Source organism: Chaetodon trifascialis, chromosome 20, assembly GCF_039877785.1.
Source record: "Chaetodon trifascialis isolate fChaTrf1 chromosome 20, fChaTrf1.hap1, whole genome shotgun sequence".
In the NCBI taxonomy this organism is placed as follows: Eukaryota; Metazoa; Chordata; class Actinopteri; order Chaetodontiformes; family Chaetodontidae; genus Chaetodon; species Chaetodon trifascialis.
In genome coordinates, this window is record NC_092075.1 from 10,211,190 (window position 1) to 10,229,161 (window position 17,972).

General features: G+C 43.9%; 1 protein-coding gene across 1 annotated transcript; it reads right to left on the reverse strand.

Annotated features, from left to right (window-relative positions):
- Positions 1-933: 933 nt before the first annotated feature.
- rfx3 (regulatory factor X, 3 (influences HLA class II expression)) lies at positions 934-16,074 on the reverse strand. Its single transcript, XM_070989471.1, has 17 exons — positions 15,939-16,074; positions 11,311-11,423; positions 11,081-11,169; positions 10,042-10,300; positions 8,711-8,785; positions 8,238-8,419; positions 7,866-7,985; positions 7,663-7,787; positions 7,460-7,575; positions 6,840-6,955; positions 6,545-6,699; positions 6,334-6,431; positions 6,010-6,159; positions 5,684-5,892; positions 5,413-5,566; positions 5,219-5,261; positions 934-4,961 (listed from the first exon to the last, which is right to left on the reverse strand). Exons 2-17 carry the CDS (start codon positions 11,416-11,418, stop codon positions 4,681-4,683), a joined length of 2,280 nt encoding a protein of 759 aa, XP_070845572.1. The 5' UTR covers positions 11,419-11,423; positions 15,939-16,074; the 3' UTR covers positions 934-4,680.
- Between the last annotated feature and the right edge of the window lie 1,898 nt (positions 16,075-17,972).

Genomic DNA, 17,972 nt, shown 5'->3' on the forward strand with positions numbered 1-17,972 from the left:
CCCCAATTGTCCTCGTTTTTTTATGTAAAATACACAATACAAATCACCCTACACGCATTGGTTTGCTTGCCAATTTGAGAAGAAAACTTAATGGCACACAAAAAGAAAGTCACATGAAATTTGTATGTATATATTATATCAGATACTATACATTATCCAAAAAAAGAGGAAAAAAGAAATCACAAAAGCACTTGAGCCAACATATCTGATAAGATGTTCACCAAAAGAACAAATCAAATAATTAGGACACAAATAAATATACCTTTTCAGTTTGTGATATATACATATTTTTGTCTAGGGTGAATCAAAATAAAAACCTTCCCCAAATGCCACTGCCAAATGCTTGTGCTTGCATTAGAGCGTGCTACAGATGGCCACGACTCACTAGACTGTCAAATGGCACTTGAAAACATCCAAATACAAATCTCAAACAGGTCACAGCATTCAGAAAATATCATTTGACAAAAAGAAATCACGATCATGAGAAAACAAGTCAGAAGAGAGCATTTTACTTACAGTAACTCTCCTTGTTCATTAACCAGTTCTATACAATAAAAAGCCGTCTGCAGATAATCTACCGTGTGTAAACTACTAACTGTGAGTGTGTGTGTGTCTGTGGTGTCACATCCAGTAAATAATAAATAGTCCAGTCTGAGGACAGGTCTTTACGCTTCCTCAACCCTGGTGTCTTCTCAGTGGCAGCACCTGTGCAATGAATTGTCTGCTCTGATAGCCTCGATCTGGAGCCCACCAGAGACCCAATAGTCACCCAGGCCATCTGCTCTGGCCGGGGCGAAATTAAAGGCACTGGAGTCTGCTATGGGTCAGTGAAGCTGCCGTTTGGTCCAGGTGAAGAGGCGTCTCTTAGCTTCCGCTCCTATGACAAGTTAAGGAATAGCTTATGTGTTTTTTTTGTTTTTTTTTTTTAAACGTTTTCTGGTTGGAAACGGGCTCACTTGCAAACAGCTGTTACAAAAACAATCTTACTCCTCAATTTAAAAGACACAGAAATAAAGTACAATTGTGTTGGCAGCATTAGCATCAGTCCAGTGTTGACCAGGCAGGCTTTGAGATGCGGAAAGCTAAATCACTGTCTGGCACGTACGTTTGATGTAAAAAAAAAAAAAAGAAAAAGAAATAAATAAATGGGGGAGAAAACAAAATGGACAAAAACAGTTTCTAGCAGCACATAGTAGGCGTGCAAGACCAGAAAGCACTTATGATCCCAAAGCACACAGTTAAGATTCAAAGAAAACATTTCATAAGCCATTTTCACTTCAGGCACAATAAAATACAAGTTTACATCTACAATGTAGCAGTTCATTTATGTGACAAGGGAGCTGAGATTCATATGTTAAAAAAAAAAAAAATCAAAAATAATAACAAAAAAATCATTCAGTGAGACAAAAACCACAGGCAAGAAAAAGTATCCTTCAAAACCTTCATTTTGAACTGTTACACACTACCCCGGTTTACAGCATGATGTAAAATTTGAAGTGGTCACGGACGAAACGCCATCACTTTTTACAGCTTCCCTTTCAAAGATTCAGCGAGCGTTGGAGTCAAGTAAACTCTTGGGAATGGGGTAGTTAATGGGGTAGTTACTACAGGAGCGCAGATTCTTGGTGCGGCTCTGGAGAAAGTATGAAACATGATCTAGGGTTTAAGTTTTTCGATCCATTCGTTTTTTTTCTTATTGGACATTTTCAGTACTTTCTCTGCATTCTCTCAACTTGCATCCGACAGTTCAATACCGAGAGTCAGGGAGCAATCTATCGTGTGGGTTCATTATGGTCACGGACTGATGTAAACAAAAAGCCTCGGGCCGACAACTTCCAGCTACTTAAAGTTCGTTGACCTTTTCGTGCAGACTTTCCAAACTGTCCTGAAGCAACATAAAGACAGATTCGTGTGCGCTCCGCTCCTAGATCTGGTAAGTCAGGCATTTCAAGCCAGCAGGATGAGGGCAAGGCTACAGTATGAGATGCGTACCGCGGGTTTCATCGGTGACGAATGTGTCTTTGGGGCTGCTGGAATACTTTTCAGATTCCCCAAAGTGTCGTGGAGATGATTTAACGAAACATCTGTGAGAGTCCGCTGACCCAGTAACCTAGATGACACGCAGTAGTTGCACTTTCCCACCCTCCTTTACTGCTAAGCATGTTTTCTACACAAGCACAACCAAAAACAGGCAAAGCTCCTGGATACGTCTACTATCTGACGTAGTTCTTTGATGAGTGGTAAAACCTAACGGACTGTGAGTACAGCAAATACATCCTCCTTTTTTTGTTGTTTTTTAGCCTTAATTATACATGACTTACAAAGAAAAAAACAAAAAAAACGTCTGGTCCTCCTGTACAGTAGGTCTGCTCTTTGCAGTAGTATAATTCATGATTAATTTTCAGTACCCATTATAACGCATTGCAATGGGTAAGCGTCTAAACCCAAACAAAAACACAATAAATATCAATAAATAAACATTTCGGCAGAGAAATGGTGCAGACCATTTCACCAAGCATGGAAAGAAAAACCATAATGAAAATGATTTCATCAACAAAACGTTCCTATTCAGAGGATTAATCTCAATATTCTCCACGACATAGAAGGCTAGAACAGTTCAAGTATAGATGTAGTCTAATCAATCTGAAGTTAGTCCCCATGCCCTTCCAATTTCACAGTCTATATGAACTAATCACAGAGGAGCTACCAAAAGAAACAATCACATAGAAACAATCAGATCAACCACATAAAAAGCAACAAATATATGTAGTGTATCATCATTATATATACTATACATATATATATCTATATATCTCTTTGAATATCACAAAATATCTACTTTTGGTCCACTGTACAAAGATGATCTTTAAACAGGGAACAAAGGATGAAAGCATTTTATGGGCTAAAAACTGAAGTGAAAATGTATCAGAGGTGAGAGAAAAGCAATGCAGTTTTTCTCTATCGCGTTGAGATTTGTGCAGTACAGTGGTGTGTGTGCAATAAGGTTTGGTGACTGTGCTGCACGCGTCAAAGGGCTGGCACCACTGGTTTGAGGTAGGGTGACTGATGGATGTGTTCCAACACACACACACACACACACACAACGCAGACGCACAGGCTTATATACACAAGTACACATGCACATAAAAACACAGTGCAGACCTATGCATCCGGGTTCAAACACACACGCGCGCACACACACTTCACCCGATAACAAAGGCTAATGCAAGAATAGGCCTCAAGAGGGCAGAGTGAGGGCAGGAGCAAGGCTAAAAGACCATGATTCAGATAAGTAATAAGCTTGGTAGAGCTGATCCAGAGAAAACAACGGGCGTGTCTGTGCCTGCATCCCTTGATCTCAACACTGATGAGCCAGCCCAAATCCAGCCACGAGTCACCGGAAAGCCAAAATCTGTGGCTGGGGCAACGCAGAGGGGCCGTGGGCTCTCCACAGCACACAGTCAGGACTACAAGGACAGCTGCATTTAAGGATAAGGCACTATGATAAAGCCGAGGTACATTAAATCCCTGACATTCCTTCTGCTCTGCAACATGGCACTATGGGACAGGAAACAGCTCTTGGGTGGCCCCAACGGCTCACTCTCAGCTTCCTCTTGTTGGTTTGGTTTTGGTCCTTCGTGAGCTTAAGAAATTTCATTAAGACAGAAACTGCAAAAGACAGGGGAACATGTCCAGTGAAGTTGTTTTCAAGATTACAGCTCGTCACGTAAACAACACTACAGAGCGTCTAAAATGAACAAAGGCAAGCGTCATGCACAGAGTGCACTGGAAAGCTAGCATTGAGGAAGTGGTTTTGTACAGCCGGTCTTCTAAAGCTCCTCTCTATATACACACACAAGTAGCAGCACAGATACTTCTTTAAGGGTTTCTTTTTCTGTGGCTTAAATCTGTAAGTGGATATCAGCGAGTGGCTACTGTATAATTTTCAAACAGAACAGACAAAACTGCCCCATGATCCTTTTTCAGATGCCATACATACAAAGAAAGTCATCCCTTTGTTTTTTTTTTTTAAGCTACATACAATAGTCAAAATATTTTGTTCAGCCTAACGTTAAATCAGTAGTTGGAACGCATGTTTACATAAACCATACTAAAATTAGGAGGAATAATTGGAAATGAAAAGGAAAGCAAACAGAATGATAGCACCATGAGTTTTGGGTAATACCAATTCAAAGTACAGCAAAACTATTTACAATAGGCGAAGGTCTTGAGTCAATCGATGACTTTGCTCCAGTGGGACTTGTGACATGGATTTGAGCTCTGAGACATCAGTAGTATGAAGGAGTTTAATCTTCCTTCAAAAAGAAAAACAAAAAACTTCTGTGTGGACAGACGTTAAGTCGCGCCTGGGCAGGAAAACATTTAACGGATCAAATTAGTCCTTCTCCTCCAGCTGCTGCATCGTGATAGAGCGCAGATTTATGGGATGATGTCACATCCAGAATCTAAGAAGTCAGACACGGACAGCACATCTTGGCCAGATATCATCATTTCAGCGTTCCCCAGGCAGACCGGGCTAGATTGGGAGAGGAGAGCGTGTCCACACAAGTGCAGACAGAGACAATGCATGAAAAAGACGGAAACATCGAGACTTACAGAGAGAAAGATATGCGAGACAGCAAAAACAGGCCAGACGAGGTTAGCCGTGCCCTCAGACCCTCAAACGGAGGCGTAGGTGTTGCCTGTGGCGCTGCAGTGGCGGATGGTGGGTGTACCAGCAGAGGGGGTTAGGATGTGCTCGGTGTGGTCCTGCGGGGGCTGGGGGAGCGAGTGGAGGACACCTGGCTGGACAACCCCCACCACGGGGTGGGACCCGTCCTCTAGCGCCCCGACCTGGATCACCTGGATCACCTCATGCTCTGACTTCTCTCGCTTGGCGAGAGGTTCCCCGGACTCCTCCGCGTCCTCTTCTAAGTCGCTGTCCATCCCACTCGTTTCATCTAGACAGGAGAGAGCAACATGTAGAAAACACTGGTGTCGACTCAAGGCAAGCAGGAAGCAGTCACTCCTGAATGCTGCTAAGAACTTGTACTCTCTTCACTGGATGTTCAGTTGAAAACAGTCCTCCATGAACCTCACGTTTGCTGCACTGCCGCAAATTTTGGCAATTATACACCAATAAGACTAAAGTCGTCAGTCAACATGTTTTCTAGAACAGTGGTCGAGTTCTCTGTGCGTTATACACTTTGCCACTTACCCTTATCAATGTTAGTGAGGGACAGAGTGTTGAGGCTGTCGAACTGAAAACAGAGACAGACATCATAATTAGATAAGCCACTCGTGGTTCACATAAATGCTCTTTTGTTTCTGACTGAAAAGAGCTGCTTTGAGGTTCTGTAGAACTCTCTATCTGGCACTCTAAAACACTGTGAAGATAAGCCACAGCTGTACCTCCCCCATGACACCAATGGGTGTCTCTCCAGTAGCCTGGGCCACACGATGCTCCACCAGGTAAAACATGTACTCATCATACAGCAGGCGAATCAGGTGGAAGGAACCGAAGCTGGCAGCACTGCGCAGGGTCAGGTCCCTGATCACCATAGAACTGCAGACACATGAAAAAACACTGTAAGCGTTTTGTCTCTTTAAAAAAAAAAAAAAAATGCTGCACACTCAGTCGTATCTCAGAGTGGTTGTTTTATTTGTATTTTTTTATCCGGACCTGTAGAAAGACCACTTCAGCAGGAACTGTCGAGCTGCTCTGGGGAAGCTGGGCCGGTGCTCGTAAGGCTTGAGCACCTGAGTGACCACATTCTCCAGCCAGGCTGCCCACTGCTCCAGAGAGCTCTGCTGCTGTAGCGTGGCCTTGAAGTCCTGCTCCAAGTGCTGAACCACTCCCTCCTCGCACTGGCACACCCATGATGCCTGCTCCTATACAGCAACGTAGAGAAAGAACTTAAGTGACAGTGGATACTAAAGCGATAGTATAGGACACGCATAACAAAAGGACCACGGCTGAATATCCGGAACACAAAGAGCTGTTCTGACCTGTACGTTGGCAAAGTCCACACGGTTGAGATCACTCAGCATCTGGTTGATCTGCGACGTGTTTTGCAACACAGCACGTGCCGCCTGAGCCAGGTGGTTCAGAGATGTGTATCTGCGCAGTGTTTGCGCAAAGGCACTAACAGCGGCAATCTGTGAAGGGAGCGCACACAAAAGCCCAGGTGTTACCCCCTGTAAGCACACATGCCCCTCCAAAGTGATAGTTAAAATGGTGCTCTCTGGTATTCATTGCGGGTTTCAGGAACAGCGGCGGGTTACTTTCACGTGGGGCATTTTTCACAAAGATAAACCCGGCATGAATGCTACCTTGGTCTGGATCATTCTCTGCGGAATGGCATTCATGGCATTACTGAGCCAACCTTCCAGACTTTTGGCAAAGTTGCGAATGGCTTGAGTCAAGGCACCTGAATAACAATAAACAAAGAAAACAAAATGACAGAAACAACAACAGTGAGTTAATGATCGCGATAGTACAAACACTGACGGAGCAAACACGGAAACTTTGACTGTGGCTCACTGGGAATGGGTCTCAGGACATCAGGAATGAGGATCTCCACAAGGGCTTGGTACATTAGATGGTCGCAGGTGCTCATCCATTTGAGCACAGCCTCGTTTCTGCACAGCACCAACAGCTGTGAGCGGGGGAGCCGTGCTTCAATCTCACTTATGCTGCTGCGGAAAGGACAGACCAGACTCAAAAAGATGCAGCTGAACCTTCGGTGTGTAAACATATAAATGTATATGAGTTACATGTGCTCTGGTGGCCCTGTTCAGGAAAACACTGACAGACTGACTGATCAGCTTGACCTCACCTGTTTTCTGTTACAGTGGCACCCTCTACAGAGTCAGGGGGAGAATAACGCCAGAACGTCTGCCACAGCTTCTCAATTAGACTGAACTGGAGGTTGACAACCACATCCAGGATAGCCTGCAACAAAAGGAGACAATAAACAAAAACGTTGAACAGTTTTTGCTGGAACTTCTTTCTAAAAGAAGAAATCGTCCTGTTGGAAATGGCTGACAGTCAGGTCTGTGGGTTATGAAGAGGAACCAGGACTTTGTCAGTTGACTTCGATCATGAGAAGAAGCTGAACAGCTGTCTGTCAGACCACCAGGTCTTGGTCATCACCTGTGGATGACCTGAGCCGTAGTCTTCTAGACATTAGGAGAGCTGTGATTGAACACTTCACAAGACAAAAAGAAAATTTTGTTCCTAAATGCCAACAGCTGGCATTTACAAAGTTCTGCCACTATAAGCACACATGACCTTTCCACATCAAACTTTAAATACACGGTCTTCTTCAAAATTTGTAAAACTTCATTCACTATTATTAGTCTCTTCTTATTAAAGCAAACTACTCTCAACTAGCAAACTGCTGTCATGATAGATACCGGCAGATTAAGACATATGGACTGGATAAATAACCCTAACCTCACAGTGCTCTCTGTAAAGGGACTGGAGAGCTTTCACATCCTCTGGGCTGATGTTCTCTGTATTGCTCTGTCCCAGGTCCAGCTCTACAAAGTCAGGGAGTGCCCGCGATGCATCTGTTGGGGGCAATAAAACAGGGTGAGATCACCGCTGTGGAATAATCTGAAACATACAATATTCAGATAAAGAGAAAAGCAGCTGACCCAGGAACTGCTGGTGGTGTTGGCTCTGTGCGATGACTGTCTGCTCTGCTGCACCAGGATGGGGCTGGCCTCCACCTGAGTAATTCTCCCCAGAGCAGGCATCAAACTTCTGCACCGGCTTGAACCTGAAAGCAAACTGCTCATCTCAGTGTCTATAAAAACTGGTACCGCCTGTCTGTGTGCATGCCGTGTTGCCTGTGTACCTCTGTTTCTGCTGGGCAGGCTGCTGTCTGAGGGCCATATACTGCATGTCTTCTTGGAGTCTGTTGAGTGGGGAGTCTGGTTTCACACGTATACCATAGTAATGATATTTGGAGTTCCCTCTGCGACACAAAAACCCAGAAGTGACACAGTGAGTCTCAATGTGGGCTGCAGAGAAAGCTTCACATGGTTGGAAGAGGAGGGACGGAAGAGAATTGCAGATGATGAGGCTTTAAATAGATCAGGATTTAGACGAATGACAACAGTAAGAAGAGCCAGGCGAGCGTACTGCCGTTGGATGAAAACTTTGACTGTCTGAACTGACAACTTTTCCTCATTGAAGAACATATAAAAAAATTAAATAAAAAGGTAACCTTGTCCCAAGGCGCCTTGTACGGAGTCCCATGAAGATGGAGCGGATGAGCTTGCCAAAAGAGGCTGCATTTACAGGGTCCAGTTTCTGCTCCTGGCAGTGGCGCAGATAATGATTGTAGAGGGTGGATCGTGGTAGACTTACGCCCTCTGCTGTCTCGTAATTGTCCAACAGCCACTGGAGCTAAAAGGGAACGCATGCTTTTTTACTCAGACGGACACACTGGTCCATGCAAAGTGTCTAAAAAGACCTCAGGCTGACAGTCTGTAATCTGGGTGCTGCGGTGTCACACCTCTGCAAAAGCATTTCTATAGCAGCCAGTGGACTTAAAGCAATAGTAACAATTAAAACTGCAACAAAAACAGCAAGCACCAAATCAAACTCATATACAGAGTTAAGAGGCAGAACAGCAGGAGAGTGAGTCTAGCAAACATCAAGGTAAGGCGAGGGCAAGCACTCGTGAAAGCAACTTACATGGCTGTTGAGCAGCGAGCTTCTCTGACTGGATAAACCCTCAGATTTTTGGAGCGTCTCAATCGCCATTTCAATCTGATAAACCATGAAGCACAGGACAACAAAAGGTAAGAGGGGGGAAATAAAAACAAAAGCAAGAGAAATAAAGAGTTGATGTAAACACATTAGTTGCCACAAGCAAAAATAAAGAGAATCTAGAAAGGATCCCAAAGCAAGCACCGCTAAACCCAAGCAGAGCAGGACTGTCTGTCATTTAAGGAAACAGCTTTTCCTCGTTGAGTAACGGGGACATAGACTCAACAGGATCAACAGCGTGCATCAATCGTGGACAGCTGGCAGACACACAGCTCTTCAAGATTCCACCAGCACAGAACCACTTATAACAACTATCATGTGCAGAGTGAAAGCCAGACTCCATTACAAAAACAAAAGACGAGGGCAGCGTGCCAAGACGATTTAGTAACACCTGCGCATCAACCTCAGGAGTTGCGCCGAAAGGCAGCTTCTTGCTTCATGGGGAGAAGTCTAATTAGGTACTTTTTGCTACTAGTGAATCCAAAACTTTGTTCTTGTATATTTCTGCCAAATTAATGTTGTGTTTCACTTTGATTTTATTTGTTTCTCAATAACAATAAGACGCAACAAATGACTGAAATTACTGAGCAGATAACTGGGGCTCATGTGGTTGAGAAGATCGCTTAGGCTGAACAAAGATGCGCTGGTATTTTAGTTAAGCAGTTAAAATGCCCTTGAACCATTATGCACATTCTGATGACATAAAAAAAAGGCATTTCTCCTTTGCATACTCATTATTGGATGTTTTAAACTCTCTGCCATGACTGACATTCACATAAAGTAACATCAGTCAACAAGCATCATTGCTAAATTCCTGCCAGAAAGAGTCATTATGGTGGAAAATGCCAAATGCGCATTCTAATTATAGCAAAAGGCAAGGCACTTTGTCCAACGCAGGACTCTCATGAGGAGTAGATGAGTCTGTGGTTTTCCATAGGCACATTCCCAGACCAGACTCCCTCCTTAATACACCTGTCTGTTAAGTTTTAAGCCCTTCCTTTCTTCTCCACCAGAGAGTTGGAGTAACAGACAGATGAAATCGGGGATGGAAACAAAGCCAGATCAATAACGTATGACAGAAACAGAGCATCTATGCTATGGGGATAGTCGAGGTAAACAAATGGCTGTGTGGATCTAAACACAGAAGAGGCACAAGCTCTACAAGGTCACTGCAAACACTAATCAAACAGTCTATCAACACACAAAAGCAGGCAGAGGCAGGTGAGGGGCCCAACTCGTGGGTACTGTGCACTTACAGTAGCAGGGGAAGCGCGTGCGGTCTGGGTGGCGGGGTGGGGTCCAGCGTTGTCCATGATGTAAGCCCCAGGACTGCTGCTGATTACCTGACCCCCTGCCAGATTCATACTCATTCCTCCATTCCCCCCTCCTCCGTTGTTGGTCATGCCATGAGATGTCACCACAGTGGACACTTGTGATGAGCTGCCCTGTGTGTCAAAGTAGCTCCCTCCACTGTTCTGGCTATACAGCTGCGGCTCTGAGTACGAGTAGGTTCTTCTGTTCGGAGGAGAGGTCAGCCGTCAGACAGTGTGCCCAAACCCACGCAAAGTAAAAGTGAGAAAAAGGCAGTCGAAATGATTCGATTTCAACTTTCAAATCAGCTGTTATTTTGTGTTAGTTGGAACATTTTTCACGCTTCATATTGAGCCTATATGATAACAATCATAAAGTACATGTGTTCATTATTAAATACTGTCAATGATTATCACAATAAGACAAACTTAAATGTATTATTATCATTATTGTTCGCTTTTTAAACACGTGTTTTTGCATGTGATTTGGGCAACCCTCTCACACACTACGGTAGCACAGGCCTGGTTCTCAGCTCATTCGTCCAGCTGTTTGGAGTATGCATGTCTTTGCATTTCCACCAGTAGCTGAGGGCACACAGTATGTCTGTTCATCTCTGGAACATGCACTGATGTGTGTGTATGTGTGTATCACAGGAGAGCAAACGCAGCTTGGGCTTGTTAGTGGTATGCAACCCCATTCCTCAGACCCAGGGGACCCTGGCATAGCGTCAGCACTTAAAAGACAGGCCTACTCCTGGTCATGTTCAGGTGACTGAGCACAATCAAACACGCGACTGCACATCCCTCCGAAAAGAAAACAGACACACACACACACACGCACACACACAATAGAACAAAAAATGAAGGCACTCCCACCAACATCATGTGCTTGTGACATGAATGACGGTGTGAGGAGACTTAAGAGGAGAAAGAGCGGGCTGCCGAGACGTAGCGCTAATATTTGTGGAGTAGCAGATTGACTCACATGTTGCCATTGGTGTAGACGCCACTGTTTTCCTCCACATACTGCACCTGTGCTGGGTAAACATGCTGAACCTGTTGAACAGTCTGGGCCTGGCAAGACACATTTCAAGAGTTGGAAGTTATTTTTTTAACTAACTTAAATCACATATTTCAGTGGGAAATACACACAGATATGCACACTTGAACGGGGGCATCCAGACATGAAAACACATGCAGACGTGCTGGATGTACCTGTTGCTGGACAGGCACCTGCTGGGTGGAGCCGGTAGGCTGGACAGGCACGGTGGTCTGAAGAGGGACAGTGGAGGTGGAGTCAGCGCCTGCTTCAGGGGTCTGCATGGCGCCTTAATAAGAGAGAAAACACAGTGTTACCGAGATAAATAATGATCACAATCAGTGAAAACCAAAGACACTCTCAACCTACAGGTCTAACTGGGAAAACAACTTTACCACTCAAACACATCATGATCTTAATGCATCACTGAGCCAACGCCCATGTGGCATCAAAGATCGATAACTCTTAAACTAAGAGGAAATAAGCACGGCTTTGTATTGTTCTGCAGGTTGTTGAAAAATCTAATTCATTGAAAATTTAAATTTACAATAGACATAGGAACACAAATCTATCATATTACATGACAAAAGGTTTGTATAGCCAAAAATAATAACATATTATTTATGCACATGGTTTGGTTGGCCAGGGACATAAAATACACCTAAATGAGATACTAATCTAGGCATAATAGAAAACATGAGGCTTCTCCACAGACGCTTGTCTGCTTTATCCAAATCAATGCTACTAAAGCTGCTCAAGAGCAACTCTACCCAAGCACCTGTTTCTGGCTTGTGGTACTCAATGTACTGAGAGCCTCATGCATCAGTGACACATGGTCTTGTCTCCATGTTCACAGCCATAAAACAAGTTAATATTTAACAAACTCCAAATAGATGCTGCTGCTCATTGCTCTGTCAGTCCCCATGTTTACAGGTTTAACGTTACTAGTGGTTGGAAGTCCAGGCTCAGTACTAAGAAAAGGTACTAAGAACAACTGGAAAGTTATCTCACTTTAAAGTATTTTTTCCAGATAACGTCATTGCTACAAGACAGCTGTATTGCACATTTTAGATCATGTTTAAAGTACTATTTAATTCTGAAGATAAGGATGTGAAGAGACACTGATGGTGAACCTGTGTTTGTCAGTTAATAATAGTATGGCTACCATCACCCATTCCTTCCAGGGGAAGGCCAACTCCTCCCCATCACAGTTTCCATGAACAAACCTCTCTTGGTTAATTAAGCTGGGTCTCCTAACAGCTTGGAATCTCTCCAGGGACAGCCTGCCCCTTCCCTTTATCTTCAATATCATACGGGCCTCCTTCTTGGGATTAAAGCTATGACTTTATTCATGTTAGGGTAACAAACCTCAAAGTTGGACTCGCAAAGTTAAGTCAGTCTCTCCTGGTGCACTGAGAACGTGAGGAGCAGCAAAGCAGCAGGAAAAATATGCATTTTCTTTAAACACACGAGGGCACAGAGATTCATTATCGCACAGTGTTCTGCTTTCAGCATGACTATTTTTAACACCCTGGAGGGAGGGATATGTCTATACTGTATACTACGACTATCAGACAATGTCAGCAGGCTGTTGCTAGACAGGCTGCGGTTTGGAAAAACAAACCATCCAGTTCAAATGTTAATGCAATTTTGACAAGACACTGTAGACTATGCCAAGCAATGCACGCACACACAAGAAAGACAAACCTGATTATACATATGATTAAGATACTACGACACACAAGCAACTCCTTTACCCTGAAGTGTGAAAGCCACTGGATGCAGGCTAGCAAAGTGATAAAAATGTCAAACTGCACAGGCAGACTGTCGCCTTCAGCTTGCTAGATCCCAATGCTAAAAAAAGGACCTGCGAAGGAAGGAGAATATGGACTTATACTCCACAGTGCAGTTTGGAAGCTGAAGTACATCGCCCCAACTGAGCCCACCTAATTGAGGAAAGGAGCCCCTGCATCACAACACATTCTTGTTGCCTCACCCCAACCCCCTCTACAAACACACACACACATATACACACGCTAACACACCTCCTGCCTCACCATTCAGGCACTCCCTTGTGGCCCACTTAAATACTGTGCTCCACTGAGCAAGTGCAAGCCCTACAAAGACACAGAGGAACAAAAGCCACCAAGGAGGGCAACATTTCGCCCTGCATTTTCTCCCCTCAATTCCTCTTGCAAATATTACAAGCAACAAAGAGTAAAGGACACAAGGTCCACAGTCACAGCCACCAGAAAATACACAGGACCATAATTTGCCTTTGTAATGATCGTGTATAATAAAGGCAGTGTCTAAATGCACCACGTAAAGAAATACGAGCTGGTGAACAAGGTTGAAAAGTATACCATACGCAAAATCTCTCTCTTACACACACAAACACACACAGAGCAGAAGACAGACACATGATCAGGTGCTAGTACAGCAGGAAAACAGGTGGAGGGAGATGCAATTGGGAGCTGAAGTTGGGGAGGGGGTATGCAAAGTGCTGTGTTTGTTTAGTTGTTGGGTTTTTGATATCAAAATCAACAGCAGCAGTTTTAAAAAATACAAGTTCAGCCCAGGTTTTCTTTAGAATCGGAAAAACCCAGAAGTCAAAGTAACAGTGAATACTCAGCGTTCACTCTGATTTTAGGACGCCGGCAACAGAAATGTCGAATGTGCCGAAAATTTCTTGAAGCATTGCGTCTAAATGCGCTCTGTTCATCCGGATTGCCAGGTGTGGGTTTAGGAAAGAAAGAAAAAAAAAAACAAGGAACTTTAAGTCTCCCTTTTCATGAACAACATACATTATTTCTGGCAGGCCAGGGTGAATGACAAACCAAACATGCTGTATTCTGCTAAGCCATGAAAATGGATGACTGAATAATTGAATTAATCAGCCCCTCTTTAAGTGATTGGAAATGTAACAGGATCCAGGCAGCAGGTGGCATGGTACTATTTCTGCACTACCGGACTACAGGTAAGTAGTAACATGATCTGATAACTAGCAGTTCCCAACATCCTGTTTTGTTTGCGCATGTGTGTGGGGAGGGGTGTCTGTAATGACCTATTTTTGGCTGGATTTGCCAATAGATCAATATATATTTTCATTATTTTGGGCTTAAAAATTGTAGCATTGGTGTTTCGACCTAACTGGATTGAATTGCTCTGGCTCTGTCACTCACAGGTGTTCCTCTCACACACACACACAGGACTTACACTACATTGTTCACAGCTGACAAGCAATTGGAAAGTGGACCATACTCTGGGGATAATGATGATGGACAATCATATTTTATGTACTGCTTAATGCTTTTTCTGTGGTGGACACATACAGGTCAGGAGTCCCACCACCACTCGAGGTGCACCTGTCCTCCACACACACACACACACACACACACACACACACACACACACACACACACACACACACACACACACACACACACACACACACACACACACACACACACACACCTGTGTCTAACCTTCTGGGAATCGAGAGGTCGCAGGTGCACAGGAGACCCAATGGACCCAAAATTGGTTGTGATGCAACATTAAGAAACCAAGTCTCTGCTTATATGACCCACCTGCAGGATTAAGGAATCCTAAAATTAAAGTTTACTATTTTGTAGTAAGAGAAGGGAATGTGGCATATTTAATATGTATAGTATATTATATATTCATTCAATCCAAGTGAAACTAAAATCATAATGGTACAATATTAATCTGTGAACGCTAACGACTTCACATCCCCTCTCCACTGACATGCTGGATTGAATACACCTCTCCCTCCCTTTCTTGCGCACCCAGAGAAATACAACTATCAAAAAAACCCAAAAAACCCCCCCCAAAACCAAAATATAATCTTTTAACTGTTAGGCGATATTCTGGAGTACATCTCGATTGCAGATGGGGGGATAAATCCCGACGTTTCCAGCCACAGTTGCAGAGTGTGCAATGCAGAAAACCGGACTGATTCCTGACAAAATCGGTAGCAACATTTGTGTTATATTAATGTTAATCGGGCAGTTGTTGTTTTCCCCCCGTCAGCGCCGGCCACTGCAAAACTTAGCCTTGTGTTATCAGATAGCTTATCATAGCTATCTGATGCCACAAAGAGGGCAGATGGAAAGCTAGCGAAGCTATCTTGCTCCCTAAGACAAAAGGGAAAGTAATGGCTTAGCTATTGTCAATAGCAGTTAGTGCATGGAAATCTGGCTCACAACACTTCAAACTGCTGATCGACGTTCCTTATTTTGTACCATCAACACGATTTGAACCACCCGAAACGCAAACTTGCAATATCACCGTCACATTAGCCAAAATACGGGACACCAACAGGCATTGTGAGAAGGCAACGCTGGCGTTAGCAACCTAGCAACAACAGACACCTGCTCCTGCTCCAGCTGACCAGCTAGCATCCGCGACTAGCCCAGTCCTATGCTACCACTCGGCATGGCAAGTTTAAACAAACGAGTAACAGGGAAAAAAAACATTTCAAGCCAAACTGACCACACTTGGGTCTGCTTTAAGCGCCCAGCGTCCAGGGGGAGAGCATAGCTAGCTTTCTGCTAGCGAGCAGGACCTCTCACAGCTGTGGGTACCTACAGGCAACGTTAGCAAGCAGGCTACCACGTCACAAAGAAACATCCTCGCTAGCAAACTACCCCAGCTATTCACCGAGCCTTCACTCAGCAGCAGACAAAACATAAACCAAAGCACTAACATCTCCCTCATAAAATCACCCCTTGAAGCGAGAAGGGGCTTCAATTCGGGCTAAAAATAGTATAAAATGCATTCAAACCTGAGCTGTGGACTGGTTGATGAGATGAGGATGGTGGAGGAGGTGGTAATGATGGAGCGAGAGGTTGTTGTTGGTGGGTTACAGTCGCCAGGACTACGGTGACTATGGCGCTGCCTCACTGGGCAACAGTTGCTATAAAACTCACCGGGAGCGCGCAACCTTCCCAGCCAGGTGGGAGGAGATTAAAGCGCACTTAATGCAGCCTGAACGGAAATAAGATCACGCCGAGATACACATGCATCTGAGTGACGGTGGAGTATGTTACAAGGCTGGTCATTCCACTCGAGCCCGTGCGTGCAGTCGGATTTATTTAGACTTTCGGTGCATCGGGAGTGGATGACATGGTGTAGGATGTTGTGATGAAGTCAGAGATTTGTTTCGGTCATGGTCCTTTTGGGTGCAAAGGCAACGCCTGTAGGCCTGTTCTCTAAACACTACAAGTGTGCAAGTTCCAAAGACGCTGCAGGTTTTTCCTCAGCTGAAGTTTTATAAACATAATGTAGGGATAATTTAGATTTTACTTTGTTTTCATGCTCATTAGGCCTGAACTGATGATGATTCATGGTGATACTCGCTGTTCTTTTTAAGGTGATTTAATTTTTCTGCTGCATGATAAAAGCTTGCATTGTAGGATTCTGTAAGTGATAATTTATTTAGGTTTTGGCCACAGCGAGAGGGCATGGTTTGTGTATGGCTGAATATTTCTGTTATTTGCACACTTGAGGTTACAGATCTGCCATCAGGTTCCACCACAAAGAGCACAATGTGCTCCTGAAGCTACTGTATTAACCCATTCTGGTCTTTGTCTCAGCCTCAGCCTTTTCATCTGTCTTTCTCGAGTGTAATGAACAATTGTGTTTGCCACAGAGATATGTTTCTCTCACGTTTGAAGTTCACAAAATCAGGCAAAATTGAATAAAAGTAATGGTTTAGCATGAAGCCACAGAAGCAGGCCATGAACCATTTGCCTTCATCCATGTATTATCCTCATCAAAAAAGATGGGAATGACAACGTTACAGGATGTTGAAAGATCTCACATTTGTCTCAATACGTTCCAGCCATCTCCTCTTTCTCAGATCAGAGCTGGGCAGATCATTTTATGTTTTCCCACCTTTCATGGTAGAATAAAAAGGAGGGCTGAAAGAAAACGGGGCAAACCTGGTGGTATATCACTTAAAAGGAATGCTGAATGAATGTCAGCCTTTCAGCACCATGTTGTACATCACAGCGCTTGTGTGAATTTGCAACCACGAGTGTGCACAGGCAGTGCCCAGTGTTCAGCATACCAGATTCTGGGCAGTGTAAGGATGAAGGCCATTCTTCTGTGCTTCGAATATACTGACATCATGTCGTCCTTTTCTGCCATGATTCCCGCCGTCCTACTTTGTTACTGGAAAGTGAACCCCTCCTAATGAATGCGTCCTTCCACTTGAACAGTTGAATGTTATCATTCTAGGTGTTAGTTGACCGTTTTAATAACTGCCTCAGGGCCTCTGAATGAAAATGAATGCTTTTCGTGTGATTCTCAACCTGAGGCTTGTGCATATCGCTTGAGCGAGCGATAGGTTGTTTTATCAAAACTTAACCTTCACCCTTACTTTTCAAGCAGTTATTGATAATATTAGCTGAGCCTCGAATTGTGACACCACTGCTTTTACTGTTTTGTACATTGTGCCAAACTACTGGATATTGGTAAAAAAAACATTTGTCGTACATTTCTATGGAAGTACTAACTATAAAGCATGTAGCCCACTCATGTGCTGCAAGTTTTAACCACATAACCCAAGAGGGGTTAAAATTTTGCAGAACTTTCCAATTGGGAAAGGGGTCCAAACAAAACCAGCATTGTTAAGAGGCATCCTACTGCATACAAAGCTTAACAAACCACCTGTGTCCACTGCGCAATATTTTTTTTTTGGTTAGCAGTACTAAACAGATGCTTTTTGGAAAAGCTGTTGTTGTTGCTAAGCAACTACTGAAACCCCCATCTGAAGCATGACACTCTTTTGCTAAAAGAATTATTTTCAAGTAAT